At 42.3% G+C, this 21,209-nt stretch overlaps 1 protein-coding gene across 1 annotated transcript in view; it reads left to right on the plus strand.

The window, feature by feature from the left end:
* The first annotated feature begins 6,263 nt into the window (after positions 1–6,263).
* nup210 (nucleoporin 210) overlaps positions 6,264–21,209 on the plus strand; it is an 81,610-nt gene continuing 66,664 nt past the window's right edge. The window contains exons 1-11 of the mRNA XM_063208044.1: positions 6,264–6,866; positions 7,719–7,855; positions 10,859–10,990; positions 12,890–12,980; positions 13,339–13,489; positions 15,547–15,679; positions 16,194–16,352; positions 17,810–17,878; positions 18,695–18,801; positions 19,468–19,608; positions 20,446–20,583. Coding sequence (XP_063064114.1) covers positions 6,697–6,866; positions 7,719–7,855; positions 10,859–10,990; positions 12,890–12,980; positions 13,339–13,489; positions 15,547–15,679; positions 16,194–16,352; positions 17,810–17,878; positions 18,695–18,801; positions 19,468–19,608; positions 20,446–20,583 — 1,428 coding nt within the window. The 5' untranslated portion in view covers positions 6,264–6,696. The remainder of the gene's footprint in view (positions 6,867–7,718; positions 7,856–10,858; positions 10,991–12,889; positions 12,981–13,338; positions 13,490–15,546; positions 15,680–16,193; positions 16,353–17,809; positions 17,879–18,694; positions 18,802–19,467; positions 19,609–20,445; positions 20,584–21,209) is intronic.

The raw sequence follows: 21,209 nt of genomic DNA on the forward strand, positions 1-21,209 counted from the left end.
TTCTTGTTCATTTCATCCCTTAATTCTTTAAGATGGAGGAGGGGGCAAAGAAGAGGATACAAGAGAATGACCTCTTTCACAGGGGTAAAATTAACCCAGAAATGCTGACTTTGCTAAATGAAATGAAGTACCAGACGCCCTATTTAGATAAGGATATGGGCTTATGCATGTGTTGTTACATGACAATTTTACACGCATCGTGATGCACGCACACGCACGCACGCACGCACACGCACACACACACACACACACACACACACACACACACACACACACACACACACACACACACACACACACACACACACACACACACACCATGTTTTTGAGGTCATAAAATCTCTCTCACACACACACATCCGAACAGTCAGTCTTATAATGTCTAAGATGCAGTTCCCCACATTATCAATAAAGTGACAAACGTATTAGCATATTATACACCAGGCTATTTTTTAGGGCTTTTTGCATTTATTTTTGACAGGGCAGTAGAGAAGAGACAGGAAATGAGTAGGGAGAGAGAGACAGGGAAGGATCGGCAAATGACCCGGGCCGGAATCGAACCCGGGTTGCTGGCGTAGTAACCCAGTGCCCTAGCAACGGCAGGGCCTCACATGCATATTCTATATGCAACAGGCTACAATACAACACATACTATCCTATAGTCATTACTGTATACTATACTATACTATACTATACTATACTATACTATACTATACTATACTATACTATACTATACTATACTATACTATACTATACTATACTATACTATACCACATACTACACCACACTATATTATGCTATGCTATGCTGTAGTGTACACTAAACTATACTGTATAGGCTAGGCTATACCATACTATACTATACTATACCATACCATATACTATACTATACTATACTATACTATACTATACTATACTATACTATACTATACTTCTACACTATTATACAGACCTGTACTATAATATACAAAACTAAATATTATGGGTCTAGTTGTTGGCCCATAATCTAAACTCTTAATGCAGACGAGTTATCTAGACTGGGAAGGAAGCCATAGGCCTATCTGGGCATACCTGAGTGCATTGTCAGTCATGCCTAAATGTGCCAGAGGGCTCTCCTCTCCTGTCATTCCCTGTGAGGTTGTGCTAATCTGACATTTCTGTCCCGAAGGAGATGAGCAAGATTGGAACACAAGATAGCAGAGATCCAGATACCATCACGTAGAGAGCAAAGTGGTGAGCTCAGCAGGAATGGTCTGGTGTGCTTTGAAATGATGACATCTTTGACCACTGACTAATGGATTATTATGCAACACATCACTGAATGTTACAGTAAACACCCACAGCCAAAACGTCTACTAGTGTTGTTCAACAACAAGAACCAAGAAACGGGGCCTGGACTGGAATATACCAGTAGGCTATATCATGGGGGCCTTGTTGTGGTAAAGTTTGGGATCCTCTGTCCTAAACAGTGGCAGGCGCTTTAGGACTCTGCGCGCCCGCACTATGAGAATGAAGGACAGTTTCTATCCTACTGCCATTAGACGTTTGAACTCAATATGTCACCTGCCCCCCCTCAATACTTCAGGACTCTCTATTAGGGCTGGGTATCACAGCCATGTTCCTGTATCGATTCGATTTCGATTCTTAGGGCTTTGAATCGATTAATCACGATTCAATTTGATTCGATTCGATTAATTCCGAATCGATTCAATCCGTTCCCTTCTTGGTGCCAGGATTTCCCCCAAAAGATGCTGTTGCCTATTTTTATATAAAAATGTCAAAGAGCTGTGGCTTGACAGTGTTAACAGATTGCTAATTTGTAATAAGTAGGCCTAGGCCTAATTGACTAATACCTACTGGGTATTTTCTATAGACCTAAATTGAACAAAAAGAAAAAGAACCAAAAAAATCGATTTTGTGCCCTGTGAATCGATTATGTGAATTTTAGATGAAATCGATCAATTATCGATCAAATCGATTATTTTACCCAGCCCTACTCTCTATACTGTGAGATGCATATGGACTTTTATATATTATTAATTATACTGTTAATATATCTTTTATTTGTGGGAATGTGTGGGTTGCTTCCAAACAGAATCTCACTGTATTTATATAGTGACAATAAAAGCACTCTACTCTACTCTACTCTACTCTACTCTACTCTACTCTACTCTACTCTACTCTACTCTACACTACTCTACTCTAAACAACCCATCAGTCCCCCCAACCCCTCTGTCTGTGTATGGCTCTGTTATATTTCATCTCCCCCTCCCCTTTTTCCCACATAGGATGTCCCATAAGCAGCACCGAGATCCCTGCCTCCAGCAACAACAACAAAAAACATTCTTCTTCTTCAGTATGACATATAACCCTTTGCATATCATGTGCTGTTTGAATTTCAAAGAGCCTTTCAAGACACACACTGCCCATAAACAAACTTAATACGTAGACCACCTCCAGTTTCATCACTTTAACACATAAGACTTTGTATGCAAATGATACTACATTATTTCACATCTAATAATGATGATATAACAACCTCCAAACCTGTGCATTTTCAAAATGTCCACGAGAGATGCCAGATCTTTTCTGTTTGGTGTATGACTTTCCAGCGTTTAATACATTTTAAAGGTCATAGCATGAAATGTTGAAATCAACATGTAAAAAAAGCTGACAAAATGCTAAAATTAATCAGCTCGGTTACTTTCAGTCCTCATTCCTTACAAATAAAAACCCTCCAGATCCATATTTCATTTCTTAATGTTGCTTCATCTCTTTATTTCTTTAAAGCCCCCTTTTGAATATAACAAAAACAAGCTCACCAAAACGTTTACTTTGAAGTCTTCCTTTTCATTCAGGAGGGAAATGTGCATTCAACAGATGAATGGCGAAGGAGATGACCCATTTCCCCTGCGTCTGATCTTCTGGGTCTGTCTGCTGGAGAGCATGGACAGAGAGCATTGAAAAATAGCTGCCACTGACCTCTAGGGGATGGAAGTGGAAACGTGGGCTGAAAACAAATGAGCCTACTTTATTGACATCAGCATTGAGATGTGATCATGTGCAAGTCACTCCTCTCTGCTTTCAAATGGTACCGGCCACTTCATGAAAGGTCAAAGTATGCAGACACAGGAACCATCATAAAACTCAAAAATAGCACCGCAGCTCAAGAGGTTAACTATTGGTATGTCAAATGCTACAGGCCTATGACAAGTTATATTTTTGACATCCATAGGCCTACAGTATTGTTGAATTGACAACTAGCCATGGCGTGTCATGTTGAATGTGAGAGGAACATGAAATGAGGTCTTCTGTTTTTTACAGAAAAATCTATATTGCAGTCTCTTCATCAAAACGCATCAAAATATAGGCCTATAGACAGCCTATATGTTACTTTCTACACTAGAGTTTCAAGTGAATGAACTTAAACCAAACTAGAACAGGTAGTACCAGGGCAGGCATAAGTGTGTCCAACAGATATCACAAAATGACAAAACAACAACAAGCATATCCAAAATGTTACACTACATATTAAAATATCACGGAAGATACATTTAATTAGATCTGAACCGTTATTTCTACAAAAAAGCATGCACATGATGTTTACACGTGACAATTGAATTCAAATGCAATGATTTGAAGATACAGTTTGATGGCATGTACGTACAGTATGATGGGCTTTGCTGCCTGTCACACTTCCACCGGTGCATTTGAACAAGTGAGAGCACGAGTGGATCATCAGCTGGGGACCACCAGTCACATATGTATTGCCAGAGATTCTTTAAGTATAGAGATATGCCAATGTGATAGGTTGCTATGGGCACCTAACATGACCAGGTTCCGGTCTGCCTAAAGGGTCATGTCATAATACTCCTAGCATTGAATAGAACCACAAGTCAGTGAATAGAACAGTCCTTATGTCTGCCTAAAGCCCCCCCCCTTGCAATTATAGAACCCGGAAACAATGACCCAACAGAACCTCTCTCTCTCTCTCTAATCTCTCTGGTATTGCTCTTTTACATCTCCTGGTGCAGTGATGGCAGGGGTCTCTTCCTGACACTCTCTGCTGATGCCCAGGGCCCGGATTAACGCACAGGCTAGATATGGCTGCAGCCTAGGGGCCCCCACCTACCAGGGGGCCCCTGATTGCCCAAAAGTGAAAAATTGCATAATTGTGACAAGATGCAATATTGTAAAAATCATCCCTCGGGTTTAGTACAGTTGTTAGACATGTTATCCTGAATTTGCAGCTTGTAATTCTAACACTGTCTACCTACATTTTTTCACGAAATATGCCCTATGGGGGCCCCCCACATCAACCTGTAGCCTAGGGGCCCCAGACCATCTTAATCCGGCCCTGCTGATGCACATTTTCCACATCCAGAAACTGACCCTCTCTGCCTTCTCTACCTGTTCCCTAGCCTCTTTGCACAGATGGCCGTGCTGGTGGTCCTGTTCACTCATTGCTGAAAAGACTCAACTACATCATAACAACATTTATGACATTACTTAGTTAGAGCCTTAATGAACAGACTTGGTCTTTACAATTGTGGTGTAAGGTTAGCTCAAATAATGGATTTCCGGCACTCTGCTCTTCCCTATATCTAGAAGTCCCTACACCCCACTTTGATGATGCAGGTAATAATCTTTCCCATCAGCCCTTCTGCATTCTGCTGCCAGGTCTGCATTGGTGGCACACTTATACGCTCACAGCATTCAAACTATGCAGCGACCAGGGCTGGTCACATTGATGTTTCTTCTCTGATCTCTTCAATCTCTGTCTGTGAAAGTGGAAAGGGCTGCCCAAGGATCGCCAGTTCAATTTATCACTGCTCTCCCCCATCCTCCTCTATGATTGAGGTACCCGGCAGATTGTACGTTTCTGCTGTATTACTCACTTCAGGGCACCTGTTGAGCTCTCTGCTTGCACAGGTAAGGCATAAATGCAGTTTTGTTGTGTGATGTTTTCTGACCATTACAATGGGACTAATGGGACTTCATTTTATTTATTAATCCCCCTCTGCCAGGTTCCTCAACACTAGGCCATGTCACCACCTGTACAGGCCTTAAGACAGTGCAGTCTTGCAGCTTGACAGGATAGGCTGGCTTGTATTGATGCGATCACGACTTGGGGGGTTCTCTGCTCCACCATGGGTAGAGGTTTCTGGGACAAGGTGTGTCAGGTGGATGTGATGACTGAGGAAATGGAGTCTGACTTTGGGGGTATCTTCCACAGATCAAACCCTCACATGGGGTCCAACTCAGTATCTAAGTTTGAAAAACAAACATTTTCATGTGGGCCAATGCCATTTTCATGTGGGCCAATGCCAATATGGAAATGTTCGCAAGTGTAACATGTTAAAACACAATGTTAATGTCCTGTGTATTTCGACAGGATAGGCCTAAATATGCTACATGTGGGCTATGCAAAGGCTTGGGACAAAGTTAACATTTTAAGATTTTAACATCAAGGAAACACTTTAATTTATGAAGCTGCATTATCTCTATAGGACAGTTCAGTCAGAATCTGCTTTGCGCCACATCACAACTGAAAATCTAAGCCAGTGGTTTTCAAAGTAGGGGCCAGGGACCCCTGGAGGGCCGCAAGAGGATAGGCGCTGCAGCAGGTTGTTAGAAAAAGTATTAAAAAACAAAATAAATAATTGAACCACGTTCAAGGAACCACATTTTTTAGTTTACTCTGTGAAATGGCCTCATCCACATACTACTCTACATTGCTACATTTAATATGTTTCATGCTGTAAGTGCATGAATTTAAGGATACAACTTGTGAAAGAAGGTGCACAGGGAAAAGTGTGGCATGGCCGGCCCATATAGGCTAAAGGGGGCCTTGGCTGAAGTCTAACCTACTGGTAGGCCTATATGGGGGGCCTTGTCATGGTAAAGTTTGGGAATCCATCTAGGCTAGCCAATATCCTCAACAAACAATGCAAGGCTATTGTGGAAACCTTTTCTGACAAATGAAAAAGCTGCCATCAGCACCCTCATCTTCACTGTCCAACTCGCAGTCATAACTCGGCGCATTGTCTGCCCTTACACTACATCTGCAGGTGATGGAAACCCATCCACTGACTGCACTGTATAGCCTACATTGAATATGATACAGAATTTGACACATCTTTTTTTCACGACACCACAGCTGAAGAAACACTACCCCGACACTGTTTCTTTAACAGCACTGATAAGCGTGCCTTAGAACCCCTCCTCTTAGTGTGACGACACACTATTCCCAGCATGCAATAAGCCGCTTCAATACTGTGCAATGGCGGGTATTTGTACAATATCGGTACTATAAATTTATTTTAAACACTGCTAAACCGACTCTCACTTAATTCAGTTAGATTTGAATCTGTAAATATTCTCGGACATTCCCTGGTTTATTGGTGGAGAGCAGAATGGAGCCGAAACAGGCAATAACGGGTGGAAAGGAAATACTTGATGTCATGCTGTCTGACCGCGAGCCATTGTAAATTGAAACTTTGTGTCAAGTAGAGGCGGAAAAAACGTGGTCAAATGTAATTGTTGTTGTCGTCGTCGTATCTGTTGAGTATTTTTGTTGTTGCGTTTGTCCGACATTTTTTTTGAGAAACAGACTTCATGCCTCATCGGATAATCAACCTGTAATTCATACAAACCGCCTTCCCTCTCTCACTCATAAACTTTACCGTGATAAGAGATGGCGAACAAATGTGTTCAAATAATGGTAGCACTTGTGTTGACGGCTAGCCTTCTATCACAAAGAATAAGTGCCTCATCAAAGCTCAATATCCCCAAAGTTTTATTACCACTCGCAAGAAGTACCAGGATCAACTTTACACTGGAAGCAACTGACGGCTGTTATAGATGGTAAGTTCTATCAATTAATACTGCCAGTTCATATGGTGGAATCAGGGAAAAGTCTGGTAGCCAGCCTAGAGTGTACAATATTGCCTCACACATGTGGGGTCGCATAAGGACATGGAATGCGATACAACGTGGTCTCCACGCCAGACTTTGTGCGTAGGCCCCTAGACACACTTGTGTGACAGGAATAGCTCGTTGACAGCTTCTGTGTTGTAAATTGTCCCACTGTCACAAAATCAGATTATTCAAATCTGAGGGGAGAATTTGCCTATTGGCGCTCTTCCATCCGCCCTGATTTCCTGTTTTTCATCTCTCTCTGCTGCAGCTGCTTATCACATAACACACCGACATGGGACACTTCACAGAAAAGACCTGGTCGATTTCCTGTGCTTATTCGTAGACCTACATAAGACAACTGTGCAACAGTTGCCTGTCAACTGGTCTTGCAGCAATTCTTATATTATTCTTATGGTCAAAACATCACTGTATTCTACTGCCTACCATGGATGGATAGCCTTGTCATGCAGTTCTAGATCTAGACTGCAGAAAGCATTCCACCATGTGCGAACTGCCCCAGCATGAACTCAGCCCGACACTTATTACTTCCAAGTGAATGAATAATTAAACACCTTTAAAGTATTCATTGTGTTTCCACAAGGCATCATTGAGCACCTGCAAAATACGGATGGCATGATAGACATTCATTTGTTTTGTGTTGGGAGTGATTGACTCTGATTGCACAAGTGCAAGCTGATTGCGCAAGCTTACACAGCCCATTACATTTTGCATAATGTCCACATACTTTTACGGTTCTTCTTACCCAAGCTGTATTCATGGACTATTTTCCCTGTACAGGTCGTCCAACAGGCCGGAAGTTGCAAGCATAGAAGGAGTGGATGCTGGTTACCAACAGTGTTCCCAGAAGGCCGTTCTTCAAGCACGCTCCACCCAGGCGGCCCGGCTGACCAGTATTATATTAGCCGAGGACATCTGTGAGTTACTATGAGAGTTATCGTGTGTGTGTGTGTGTGTGAGCATGTGCTTGTGTGCTTGTGTGCAACACACCCATGTCCTTGCACTGCAGATGAGCCATTCTATTCAAAGGCTCACTTTTTGGCTGTCGTATCGAAAACCTTCAAGTCTTAACTTGTTTTAGTCAGGCAAAGAAAAGGCTTGTCGCTTCATGGCATCTTGCATTAAGGATATCTGGTGCATGTAGCAAGAGTGAGCATTTGAAGTGGGGAAAACATACATCATGTCACTGTCGTTGATACTCTGTGGTCCTACATTATGTATGTGAAATATGCATGAACTAGCTACATATGACCAATTTACTGTATGTAATAACTTTGGAGCAGATGTAGTTATAGATCTTTCATTAAAGGAGAATTCTGGCCATTTTGTATTCATTAATTGAAAACGGCGCAATGCAACGCATGAAAATTTCTCACGGTTTCCCCTTTGACCAATTTCCCTCAGCCTACACAAGATGCGATATGAATGCAAAACAGCCGGAATTCTCCTTTAATCGCTCATCATAGATCTTTCATTAATCTCACATTAAGCAGACAGCTGCATGGCATTCTAACAATTGTAAGATTTTGACATGAGGCTCGTTCCCAGCCATGTGGAGAGTCACTGGCCAGGAGCTGCACTGCGATGCCATATAGTAGATGATTACATAGCATGAAAACAATGGCAAAGTGATCTGGGGTGCATTTCTAGAAAGCATAGTTGTTAGCAGTTAGCAACTTTGGTAGTTGCCAAAGGGAAATTGCATTACAACCAACAAAGTAGCTACTGTAGTTAGCAACTACACTTTCAAGAAATGCACCTCTGTTGTGATGTTGTTAAGTTTGTACTTTGATGTTAGTTCTGTGTTGAGACTAAGATGCTGTCATACGTAGTAACTTCCCAATTGGAGCAGGTCTAGTCATAGATTAATCTTTCATTAAGCTGACATTGGTTCAGATAACGCAGGCAAATGCATGGTATGAAAACAACGGTGAGGTGGTATGATTAGGCCTGGGTATTGATTGACAATTTTCGGTTCCGGTTCCATTTCCGGTTCCTTCGTTTCGGTTCCGGTACCAGAACGGTTCCATTTTCGGTTCCTAGAAACCCTGAATTAAACCTGCAGTTACCCAAAGTGGCCAGTAGATGGCGTAACGGGTCTGTAAATCATGAGTTTCCCTGCCTGCCACAAGGCGGAGCTCCTCGTGACTTAAGCAATGGCAGGTTAAAGGCATTTAATTCTATACAGCATTCATGAATAATTGCATGCTGCAAGTTGTCCTCTCGGCATGGCTTGGCAAGTATATTAAACGGTTTTGATACTGATAAATGTACTCATGTCTGATAAAATAAAATGTTCTGCTGTACGGTGCAACTTCACTTCTGGTACCAATCCTATGTCAAGCGTGCCTGACATGATTTTTTAATGTAGCCTACGCTACCCAGTCTGTCGACAGCTGGGGCTTTTCTACTAGGTACTGCAGAACTGTTCTAACACAACTAGGCTTCATAAATAGGCTATTCATGAAACTTGACGGGGTCTTGATGGTGCTGTCTCGCACGCATTTCCATACAGGGACTGATCAGCTGTTGTAAGTAGCCGCAACAACACTGTGCTTTCACGCCATGGTGAATCTAAGCTAAAGAGTCCTAATCTAAACGATATATAGGCCTAAATATATATATAACCAGCGATCGCCTTCTCCTACAGACATGTGTTAGGGCTTGTTCGAAAGCTGCAAATCTTAGCTTTTTACAGTTTTTTACGGCACGTGTTTATGTTCTTTCATTCAAAAGTTATTGAACTGTAAGCGGCCGCTGTTGCAAGTGAAAAAAATAGCGCTTTCCAACCATTTTTTTTAAATCTCGTCATTTTTTCCTAACAGCCAGCGATCTCTTTAACCTAGACCTACAGACATGTGTTAGGGCTTGTTCGAGAGCTGGGATTCTTAGCTTTTTACAGTTTTTTACGGCACGTTTTTATGTTCTTTCATTCAAAAGTTATTGAACTGTAAGCGGCCGCTGTTGCAAGTGAAAAAAATAGCGCTTTCCAACCATTTTTTTAATCTCGTCATTTTTTTCCTAACAGCCAGCGATCTCCTTAACCTAGACCTACAGACATGTGTTAGGGCTTGTTCGAAAGCTGAGATTCTTAGCTTTTTACAGTTTTTTACGGCACATTTTTATGTTCTTTCAATCCACAGTTATTTAACCTTAAGCGGCCGCTACTTCAAGCCTAAACAATGGCGTTATTATCCAGCCGGATAGAGAGGAAATCTTTTTTTCTCGCTGTGTTCTTTGTTCCCTCGAATTAAACCGACGGTCTAAATAGGCTACATTTGTGCGTCCCAACACAAGACCAGTTCTTTCTAAGTTAGCTCTTTTCATGGAAAAACATGTTTCCAAGGAGTCAGAGACATCTTCCTGAAGAGTCGAGGTCATGGTTGAGGTTGACGGTATAGCATAGTTGAGGTTGACGGTGCCGTTGTAAAGATGCTGCAACTCCGCACGCAAGTTAATCGAATGCAAGAGCAGGTGTTTGAACAGGTTGGATGTATTGCCATTCTTGCATGATAGCCTATTAGTTTATCGCAGATAGGCTATTGCAGCGCGCTCCTTCCTTATCTACTTTCCTGAAATATAGCCACGCTTTCGACGGCATGTTTTTGTTTCTCAATAGTACAATCAGCTGGTTGAATATCAGCTGTCTTATCAATCGTTTAAATGAGGTGCGAAACGGGAAGAGGAGGAGCGTGGTCAGTTTGTGACACTTGTGGCCGCGTGCTTTAACACACATTTGATGGCTCTGACAGTCAGACTTCAGGAACCGAAACGTGGAACCGACAGACAAGGCACGTTTCGATTCCAAGTAGAACCTTAGCTTTTAATTCGGTTCCATCAAAGAATTGAATTTCGGTACCCAGTCCTAGGTATGATGCAATGTTAAGTTTGTGCTGAATGAGGATGTCTCTTTGTCGTAGTTACTGGCCAGGTGCTGCGCTGTGATGCGATAGTGGACGTCATCCATGAGATCCAGATTGTCTCCACCACCAGGGAGCTGCATCTGGAAGACTCACCCCTGGGTCTGAACATCCACGCCATCGACTCCGAGGGTAGGTTTGTCACCCTAACTAACCACCATACTGTACTGCAGTGGTCTCCAATTATTTCTCTCCAACGGACAAATTTTGTAGCGCAAATAAGGCTGAGGGCCAAACCGTATGTGTGTGACCGTATGGCCACAGATATATTTTTTCATTTGTTCCAATCTCATGGTGGGCCAAATGTTTCAAAAAGTGGAGAAGACGCGCTCACACTATCGCCTAAATAGGCTAATTTTAACAGTTCTTAACTGGGTGCTGAATCCCACAAAAACTTAATTGAATGAATGAAACGAAGGACGGCACTGTTCAGATTTCTTCTTTGTTTATTCGCCCACAAACGTTGTGATGTGGAGCAAAACAAATGTTTACCATGCCTGGGCCAAATCTGGCCCGCGGGCCGCCATTGCAGACCACTGCTGTACTGTATATGTTTGCTTTTGCTTTCCTGCCTTATACGGATAGTTGTTTAAATATTCTATTTCATTATTTTAAACAGCACATGGAAATGTCACCCAAATGTGGTTCATTTCATAATAAACATCAAGGCTATGTTTGGTAACTTGATTGCTTGAGGCGCAGCGTTGGTTGAGAAGTCAATATTTCACAAGCGAAACTGAGGCTGACTGCTTCACCCTATTTTTTCACAAAGCTGCCTGACGGCTTAATGAAAACGTTCAGGTGTGTGCGTTTTTATTGCTTGGACAGACTTTCTTTTTCATTTTGTTCAGTTTGTTTCTGTTTCATTTAGTTTTTTCTACCTAGCTACTCTTGATGAGCACATTTTACTTCCTAGTGAATGGGTACTTTTTGTCACATAAAAAGCATACCTTTAACCAAACACAGCGGGTTATAAAGCAAACAATTTCGTTCAGGCAAGCCGAGGCAAGTTAAGTTAGCTGTCAGTGTACTGTTTGAAAATGTAATGTCCAGTGTTGGTATTTTTTCAAGTGCTGGACTGCTACAAATGGATCAAATAAAGATGAATATACAAGTATTAGCAGGCTTCTTAAGTAGACACAAATAACTTTTTCGCCACTAGCCGAATTTAGCTAGTAGATGGGTAATCGCACCAGCCAAACATACACTTGCCATCGCAAAAAAGTGGCTAGTAAGCTTTCTTTTCTACCAGCCAGACTGAATTTTCACCAGTAGGATATTTGGCTGGTGTTAATTTAGAGCCCTAATGCTCCATTAGTAAATGTAGCTCCCTAAGGCACACATTTTTGCCTCAGTTTCCTCAGGGGTTGAGTTGTTTCTTGACCTCACTTGTAAAACATTTCCCCTGAGGCTTGGATTGTATGGGTTCCTTTGTCTTTTTCTGTGAACCACTCTGTTGAAAGCTGCAGACAATGCTGCCTGGCCTTAATCCCATGTTGACTGACTTTACTCACAACCGTTTTCCAGTTGAGCTTGTAGAGTTTGTATACTTTGCGCTTAAAGCCTGGACCTTGAGCAGCAGCCGCGGCAGCAGCAGTGCTGTCATAGTAGAAGTTGAAGTCATTGTCTAGCTGTAGGTGCTGGCTGACATTGTTTGGTTTTCCGTCTCTTCGCTATTGAACATTACACAGAACAACCATTTGTTGGTCGTCAACGTTGAAAAGTCATTTCATGTTTACATTAGCTTCTGGGAGTGGCCGGCTTTTAATGTTCTTTTCATCGCCTACTCATGTCTCACCTTTCTCTATTCCGTTATGTAAACAATTAAAAGTAATAAGCTGTTCTGCCAACCAGATGTTGACTAATCGCCTACCAACTATGCCGTTTAAAAAGGACTTCATGCCGTTTGCTAGTACTTCGTGCTTGAAGTAGGTTTATTGACACAAACCTGTGCCCAGGGTTTGGCTGTATGGCCAACAAAAATCATATCGCAGGATAATTAGACAGTAATAGCGTTGGTTCTGTCGGCAGGAAACACTTTCAGCACTCTGGCAGGCCTGACATTTGACTGGACCATCGTGAAGGATGCAGAGACCGCAGCCTTCTCAGATGACTCCTTACGGTATGATTGATGGTGTCTGAAACCACTAATCCACAGCCCACATAACATCTGCACAGTTCTTATGTTAATCATTATCCTGTGGAGACACAAACATGTACATCTGTGCTTGACATAATGATTTTAATATGTTTATTTCGATGTGGTTTCTTGGATTTGTATGACTATAATAACCATGACGCAATAAACGGAGAAACCTGACACACTGCCAAGGTCAAACCAGCTGTTGTTCTTCTAGTAATTTTGTTTTCTGTGAATTACTTGCTCAGTCTTGTTAAGACATCCTGTCAGACTATTTTACACTTTCTGATGCAATGTTTTTTGCCCGTAATACTCACAACTTTCTTCCATTTGCCTGCAGAGTTCTCCAATTCTCCGAGTCCACGTACACCCCTCCAGGCTACATCTCTGAGATGGAGCGAGTGGGGAGACAAGGAGACATCATCTTAGTGTCCGGTATTAAAACTGGACATGCAAAGCTGAAAGCTACATTACAAGAACCTCTTTACAAGGTCAGTTATTAAAGATTCGTTTTACTGACCCCGTTTCTCTTGACCGCATTAAAGGTACAGTAGCTCCCTTGAACCACTTGTATCATCTGTAGTCTCTGAGTGCATTCCAATATGCGACCATGCTTCCTCCACTTGTGCTTGTGGCCTCATGTTTTGCTGATGCCCCGCCTCCGTGGAGAAGACAAATAAGTTTCGCCGCTGTCAGCCTAGCCACAACAATTTTTGGGGGAACTATTCTTCATTCACCATCCACTTTGCAATTGACCGAGTTCCCACTGGTTCTTGAATTCCTTGAAAATGCTTGGATTTCAATTACGTGTATTCAAGGTTGTGAAAATGCTTGAATTTTTGGTGAACTGCTTGAAAATGCTTGAAATTTGTGTCAAGTCAAACTCAGTAAGCCAAATTATAGAAATAAATTGTTCAGGTACATCAAAAATCCGAGGGAGTGAGATGTCAGATGGGATTTGCCATTCAACACCCTAAAATTATTAGAATACAAGAAATCGCATCTTAAAAACACAACATTTTCTGGGGGAAGACCCCCACACCCCCTTCCCGCAACCTATTTAAAGGTGCTGGAAAACTGAAAATGTTGTGCTTGAAGGTCCTTAAAAAGTGCTTGAATTTGTTCATGAAAAAGGTGTACGAACCCTGAATTGAGAAAATGGCTTTACAATTGAGCTTTTGCAAGATATTGAAATATAAATGCTGTTGTTTGTCAGTGATGCCATCACAACGTATTACTTCCTGGTACAAGGCCACAAGCAATTTAAAAAAAAAACAAGGCCACAAGCACAAGTGGAGGATGCAAGGTTGCATATTGGAAGGCAGTCTCTATCCAGACACCCAAGAAGCAGAATGATGTGATCTTTAGTAGCGTTCACCCTGGTAATGATGACAGATCAAAGATGAGCATGCCACACTGGGAGTAGTGAAAGCATCAGAGTTGAAGGAGGGCAAGTGTATCCAACATTTTTCTTTTTATTTCTTCTGGGGAAAAAGTGAAAAAGCAAACACAATCCAGCTACTGATCTAAGGTAAAATGAAACGGTGAATTATTTAGTCTTGCTTGCTTCTTTGACACAAGTTATCATGGCGTTGCTAAAAAAGTTTCATCTTGGAAGTGACATAATGTCATTATTATTATTATTATACATCCCTGAATTAAACATCTTAAGCCTTCTCTCCCACGTCTCCACCCACCACCACCACCATCACCACCATCACCACCAGCAGCCCCATCCCCCATCCCCCATCCCCCACCCCCTACCCCTAGTCCTTTGCCATTCCATTTGAAGTCAGAGTAATTGAGAGGGAGCTGGGCTGAATTTATTTCCTGTACAATGGCGGCTGGTGGCTGCTGTGCGGGGCCCCCTGGAGATGTAGGGAGCTGGAGGGGGCTATAAATAGCAGCCTGGGCTTGTGTGATGTGACGGCGTCAGCCGTGGAACTGATGCCGCTGACAGACAGACAGGCAGACGGCTGAGATGTGGAATAGGGAGCTGTGAGGAGCAGTGGCGGCGGAGAAGGGAGAGGGAGAGAGAGACGTGATCTGACTCATTACTCATGCAGTCTGATGCATTACGTCAGTGCTTTGAAACCGAGCTGATATGGGCAACCAGGCGTCAAACACATGACGTCAAACTAATATTGTTGGGTGGTGGGCTGTTTCTCTTGGGTTACCGAATTTGAAAGTATGTAAATATGGCTTTTGCTTGCGTTATTGCAGAGGGAAATGGTTTGTTTTCTAAGTGTTTGTTTTGTTGCCTCTGGAGTGCATTCATTTTCATCCATGTCCATGCACTTAGAAAATACATAAAACTGATTTTTATGTTTTTTTTGTGCATGTTGTATCATGCCATTACATTGTAAACAGTGCTTGTAGCACAATACAATTTTTTATGTTGTATGCCATTACATCTTAAACATTGCTTGTTGTAGCACAGTACGTTTATTTCTGGTATGTTGTATTCTAAGTCCCAAGAAGCTGAGCCTAGACTAGAGTAATTTATCTGGTGACTTCATGTTGCTGCGCTCTTCTCTGTGCTGTGTAGGATGTGGACCCCGCGGAGGTGCGACTCCTGATCCTCGACAACATCCTCCTGAGCCCCGCGTCTGATATCTACCTCCTTGCCGGCACCTCCATCAGATACAAAGTGCAGAAGATCAGGCAGGGCAAGATTGCAGGTGTGTTGGGGGATTGCATATCTGTTGTGGTGCTGTTGTCAACTAGACCTGGGTTTAGAAAAGGGGTTTATTGGAACAGATTTTAAAAATGTAAGATTTTGAAATTGGCCCTGGCAGATCAATGTTTTGATAAAAAAGTGTCTTCTCTTATGGGACGTGACATTATGTGTAAACATTGGGTGGTGTAACATTGATAAGCAGAAAATTGTTTTCCAATGCCTGCTTACACATGTTCTAGGACCTCTGGATCTCTTAAGATGTTTTCCCTGTTCATTGATATTCTTGTTTTCAGTCTTGTCAAGGAAAGAAAGGAGTCACCGGAGCATCTTCAGATGTGGAAGTTTACTTGTTTTATTGGACTTGCCCCAATAAAACAAGTAAACTTCCACATCTGAAGATGCTCCGGTGACTCCTTTCTTTCCCTGCATCTACCAGTCATCAGATTGTGAAGTGCAGGAGCGCGGAGGATATCTCTCTTTTTCTACTTGTTTACTGAACTTTGTGTCTTTTCCAGAGTTGTCCATGCCATGTGACCAGTATGAGTTGGATCTTCAGAACAGTGTTCTGGGGCCCGATGGCAACGCTGACCTCCCTGTGGCGGTCATGGACCAGGGCACCTCCACGGTGCATGCCGTCCAGCTGGGACACACCAACGTTGTGCTCGACCACAAGAGTATCCTTCTCAATCACACTATCACACAGCCCCATTTCTTTGAGCATTAGTCAATGCATCACTCAGTGGTTAGGTATCTATTAGGTTAGGTATCTATGTTTATCTCTATAATGTATATCTATCACTCGTATATGTTGGTTGACCTTTGGTGCATGGAGACACATACATGCTGCATTCAGGCTCTTGAGAGTTTAGCTTTTTTTAATTAAAAAAATATGGGTATGGTACAGCTGAATGAACACATTATAATGCAAGATGAGGGTCTTAGGGTTTAGATGCAACTTATGTTTTTGTATTTTTGTGTATCAGAGGCTTAGGGCAACTTCCCCAACAAGGGCTTAGGCATTCAGCAGGTGTTTTTTGCAGTTGTTTTAGGCATCAATGGGTTAAGTCAACATTTAGCCGGCCTATTGGAAATATTTGCATCAGTACTTAATGAGAAATTCAACTGAGATGAATCAAAATGTTGACAAACACGATATAATAACATCTTTTTCAAGCATGCCTAAAGCATGTCATCAGGTTAGAGGCGGTGAATGAAGAGCATAGAGGAGAACAGACAGAGCGGAAGAAATGAAAAGAAAACAAGCGTGTTGATAAGTGAAGCCCACCTTTTGAGGGAGTGTTGTTTGTTGTCAGTCTAGTGTATATCTGTTAGCGAGGGCACCATGCCAGTGGTGTTCCAGTGGTGGGTGCATCTCTGATAAGAGCATGCGTTGCATGATAAACATACACACACTCATTGTAAACCCTCTTTTGCCCCACAAGATAAGACACCACCGTGTGTATGTGTGTGTATGTATGTGTATGTATGTATGTATGTATGTGTGTGTGTGTGTGTGTGTGTGTGTGTGTGATGCATTATGGGTGGAGATTTAGGCGGGATAAGTAGAATTACATCAAGGATGTTTTCTTCCCCACTGTGGCGCAGTTATCTGCAAAGGGAGCACTGTGTAAACTTGAGAGAGAAATGTGAGCAGAGCTCCTAATCTGACTAAATTGATCCTGACAACAACACACACACACACACACACACACACACACACACACACACACACACACACACACACACACACACACACACACACACACACACACACACACACACACACACACACAGTGAGAAAGATACTGAAATGCATACTAATGTGCACTGAAACACGCAGAGATGCTCTTGCCAACACACACACACACACACACACACACACACACACACACACACACACACACACACACACACACACACACACACACACACACACACACACACACACACACACACACACACACACACACACAACAAGACACAAAGCCTTTCCAGAACAGTGGTGCGTTGAATTGTTGTTGAGCTGAAAGGTTGGCCTCAGAGGGTGTGTGTGTGTCCTGTCTGCCTCTCTCCTCTCTTCTCTGCCTCTAATGCCTTGTGACTGCTCTTCCCCTTAACCATTGCTGCCCAGGCCTTGGGATGCAGGGGGCCTCTCGCCTGCCCAACAGCACCCTGTACGTGGTGGAGCCGGGATACTTAGGTCTGTATATCTCCCCTGTCTGCCAGCCTCCAGGGCTGGACTGGCCATCTGGCATACCGGGCATTTCCTGGTGGGCTCTGCACCCTTGTGGGCCCTTGTGGTTTTTTTTTTTTTTTACATTTCTGAAAATAGGGTCCCACGAGCGTGCGGGGCCCACCGCTGAGTCAGTTCTGCGCCGCTAAGTATGAGGGGCCCCTTTAAGCCATAAGTGCTGTGTACCGGGCATTTCCTGGTGGGCTCTGCACCCTTGTGGGACCCTATTTTCAGAAATGTATTTAAAAAAAAAAAACATTTCTGAAAATAGGGGCCCACGAGGGTGCGGGGCCCACCGCTGAGTCAGTTCTGCGCCGCTAAGTATGAGGGGCCCCTTTAAGCCATAAGTGCTGTGTACCGGGCATTTCCTGGTGGGCTCTGCACCCTTGTGGGACCCTATTTTCAGAAATGTATTTTAAAAAAAAAAAACATTTCTGAAAATAGGGGCCCACGAGGGTGCGGGGCCCACCGCTGAGTCAGTTCTGCGTCGCTAAGTACGAGGGGCCCCTCTAAGCCATAAGTGCCCGGGCCCTGTTTCCCCCCCAGTCCAGCCCTGTCTGCCTCCCCACATCTACTTTCATGCCTCTCAGAGAGGGTTGCATCAGCCTCATGGCCGCCGCTGTTGTTGCAATGCAGTGATATGCATTTTTAATTCAGATTCCAACAGTGGGGTTGCGTTGTTTGGGGTATGAAAGTGTAATAGGCCTTGTACGTTGAGAAATTACCTGTTGTTTCAAAATTAACTTCTTTCATGTTTTTGTTCTGATCTACGTTTTCTTTCAGGCTTCAAGATCAGCCCTGGTAATGTTTGGGTGCTGGAGACGGGTCGAGTCTATGACATAACCATTGAAGTTTTTGACAAGTCCAGCAACAAAGTTTTTCTCTCTGATGTGAGTTTAATTGAGGATATTACTAGAATGGCTCAGTAGTTGATGCATTCATAATGACTTTATGTTTCTTAAACTTGATTTTGAAGTTAATTCCATATTCTTTTAAAGACTGGCTTAATCATTTCAGCACAACAAAGGCTCATTAATCATATACATCATATCTATAAAATATGGTATTGGGAAGGCTCTTTTACTTTCGTCATTGAAAGGGTGTAGTATTTTATGTGTAGCATTTTGTTTTCTATTTTAATGTGGCCCTTACTGGAGCTTTTCTACGTGTAGTTGGAACTTGTATGGTAGCCTGTTCAAATGTTTTGCATTTTGCAAATGGGTCTCATGCCTGAAGAAAACCCATTTTGGTTGAGAAATGTTGCAGAAATCCATAAAGGTTGAAGCAGATTTCACCCAAACATTTTTTTTGTCTTTTAGAGTTCAGACCAAAATGAACTATAGTGGAGAAATAATAGGAAAAGATCCACCATGCATAAACGTTTTTTCAAATAGAAAAGTTTATACATGGTGCAACATTTTCCTCCATATTTTTAGGTTGAGAAATGTTGAACATTAAGTGGAAAAAAGAAAATCAAGCTGTTATTAAAGTTTTCCAGCATCTCACCAGTGAGGATGACCATGCTTACTTACCGTTTGAACTTATTGCTTGTTTAGAATTTGCGGATTGAGGCTGCGTTCCCTGAGGCACATTTTGAGGTTCTTCATTCTTCTCTGAATGGGTCGTACCATCAAGTGAAGGCAGCAAAACATGGCCAAGCAGTCATCGATGGGGCTCTGAAAACTGTGGTCGATCATGTGAGTCCTTTCTACATTATCACTATATTTATAAGCAGATAGACACAGAGTACGGTTACTCTTAAATTGACACTACACTGAATTTAAGCATGCAATTCAATTGTCAAATTGTAATTAAAGAGAGTAGACAATGTCTGCACTTTTTTACCCATAGGTACATTTTTTGCTAAAGGTGCACTGTATAAGATTGTGGCTAGCGTAGGTATTGCAACTATGTTGTTCATTGAAATTGTGCCGTCTTTTGCCAGATGTAGTCCTTCCTCCATGAGTATTTACTGAGTAATAAACTAATATTTACTAGTATGACCAAGGTACACTGAATTTTGTGGCTAAAAATGTCTATTTCTGGAAATTCAAAATGGCAGACCATGGAGAAGATCCCCTTTTCATGTATTAAAGTGCAATTTTCCCAGTAATAATGAATACTTTTTGATGGTGTGGTGTTAAGTAGTCATGGAAATGGTACCATTTGTGAATGGGCAGCATGCATTCTGGATATACAATACTAGAAATGTTACACAGTGCACCTTTTAAAGTACATTTTTGTTTTGCCAAATTCATCCCTTTTTCATAGATTTTGGGTTTTATGGGTTTTTTCCCTCTAAGAGAAATATATAAATATATAGACAGTATTCATACTTGTGAAGTGCATTAGAATATACGCTGCCAAAAAAAATAAAAAATAAAAAAAGAATATATGCTGCCATCTTGTAGATTCTCATATGGTATCTTCAGTAGACTTTGTCTCTGCGATCCGTGTACATTTTTTCCCTTTGCCTTTGTGCTTTGCCTTGAAGATGTCTGTATAATATTTTCTTCTTCTTCTTCTGCCACCAGGAGGGCACGGTCCATGTGCTCCCTGTCCCGGTGCGCAGTGAGCAGGATGCAGAAATCTACGACCCCATCGTCCTCACTCCCAGCATCCTCACGTTTCCATGGCAACCCACAGAGGGCGCGTACCAGCATACTATTAAGGTAGGTGCTTGGCAGACTCTTGTGCACAGAGCATACAGTGCCCTCCATAATTATTGGCACCCCTGGTTGAGATGTGTTAAAAGCCTTAAAATAAATTCAGTGTTTATTGCAGAAGAATACTGTCGCACTGAAAATTGTAGGAAAGTGTAGCCTTCAACTCAAATGAATTGTAAGAAAATAAAAAAAAATCCCTGATTAAAAAATAATTATTTTTCATTAAATCACCTGTTCCACAATTATTGGCACCCTTAACAATTCCCAGGAAATAAATATAATTGAAGCATTTCTGTCATTTCTACAGTAGTTTACAAAGTTTACCAGAGTATGTAGGAACATTTAATTAGTAATTCATCACTTCCTGTTTCCCTGGGGTATAAATATGACGTGACACCGAGGCCATTTCTCTTATCCACTCTTAAACATGGGACAGACAAAGGAACACAGCATACAAGTGAGGCAGATGTGCGTCGACCTTCACAGGTCAGGCAGAGGCTACAAGAAAATTGCCACTCAACTGCAGCTGCCCATATCCACTGTGAGAGGAATCATTAAGAAGTTCAAAACAACTGGAACAGTGGTAAACAAGCCTGGACGAGGACCCAAGTTTATTTTGCCACCACGCACAG

The sequence above is a fragment of the Engraulis encrasicolus genome, chromosome 10, assembly GCF_034702125.1.
Source record: "Engraulis encrasicolus isolate BLACKSEA-1 chromosome 10, IST_EnEncr_1.0, whole genome shotgun sequence".
NCBI lineage: Eukaryota > Metazoa > Chordata > Actinopteri > Clupeiformes > Engraulidae > Engraulis > Engraulis encrasicolus.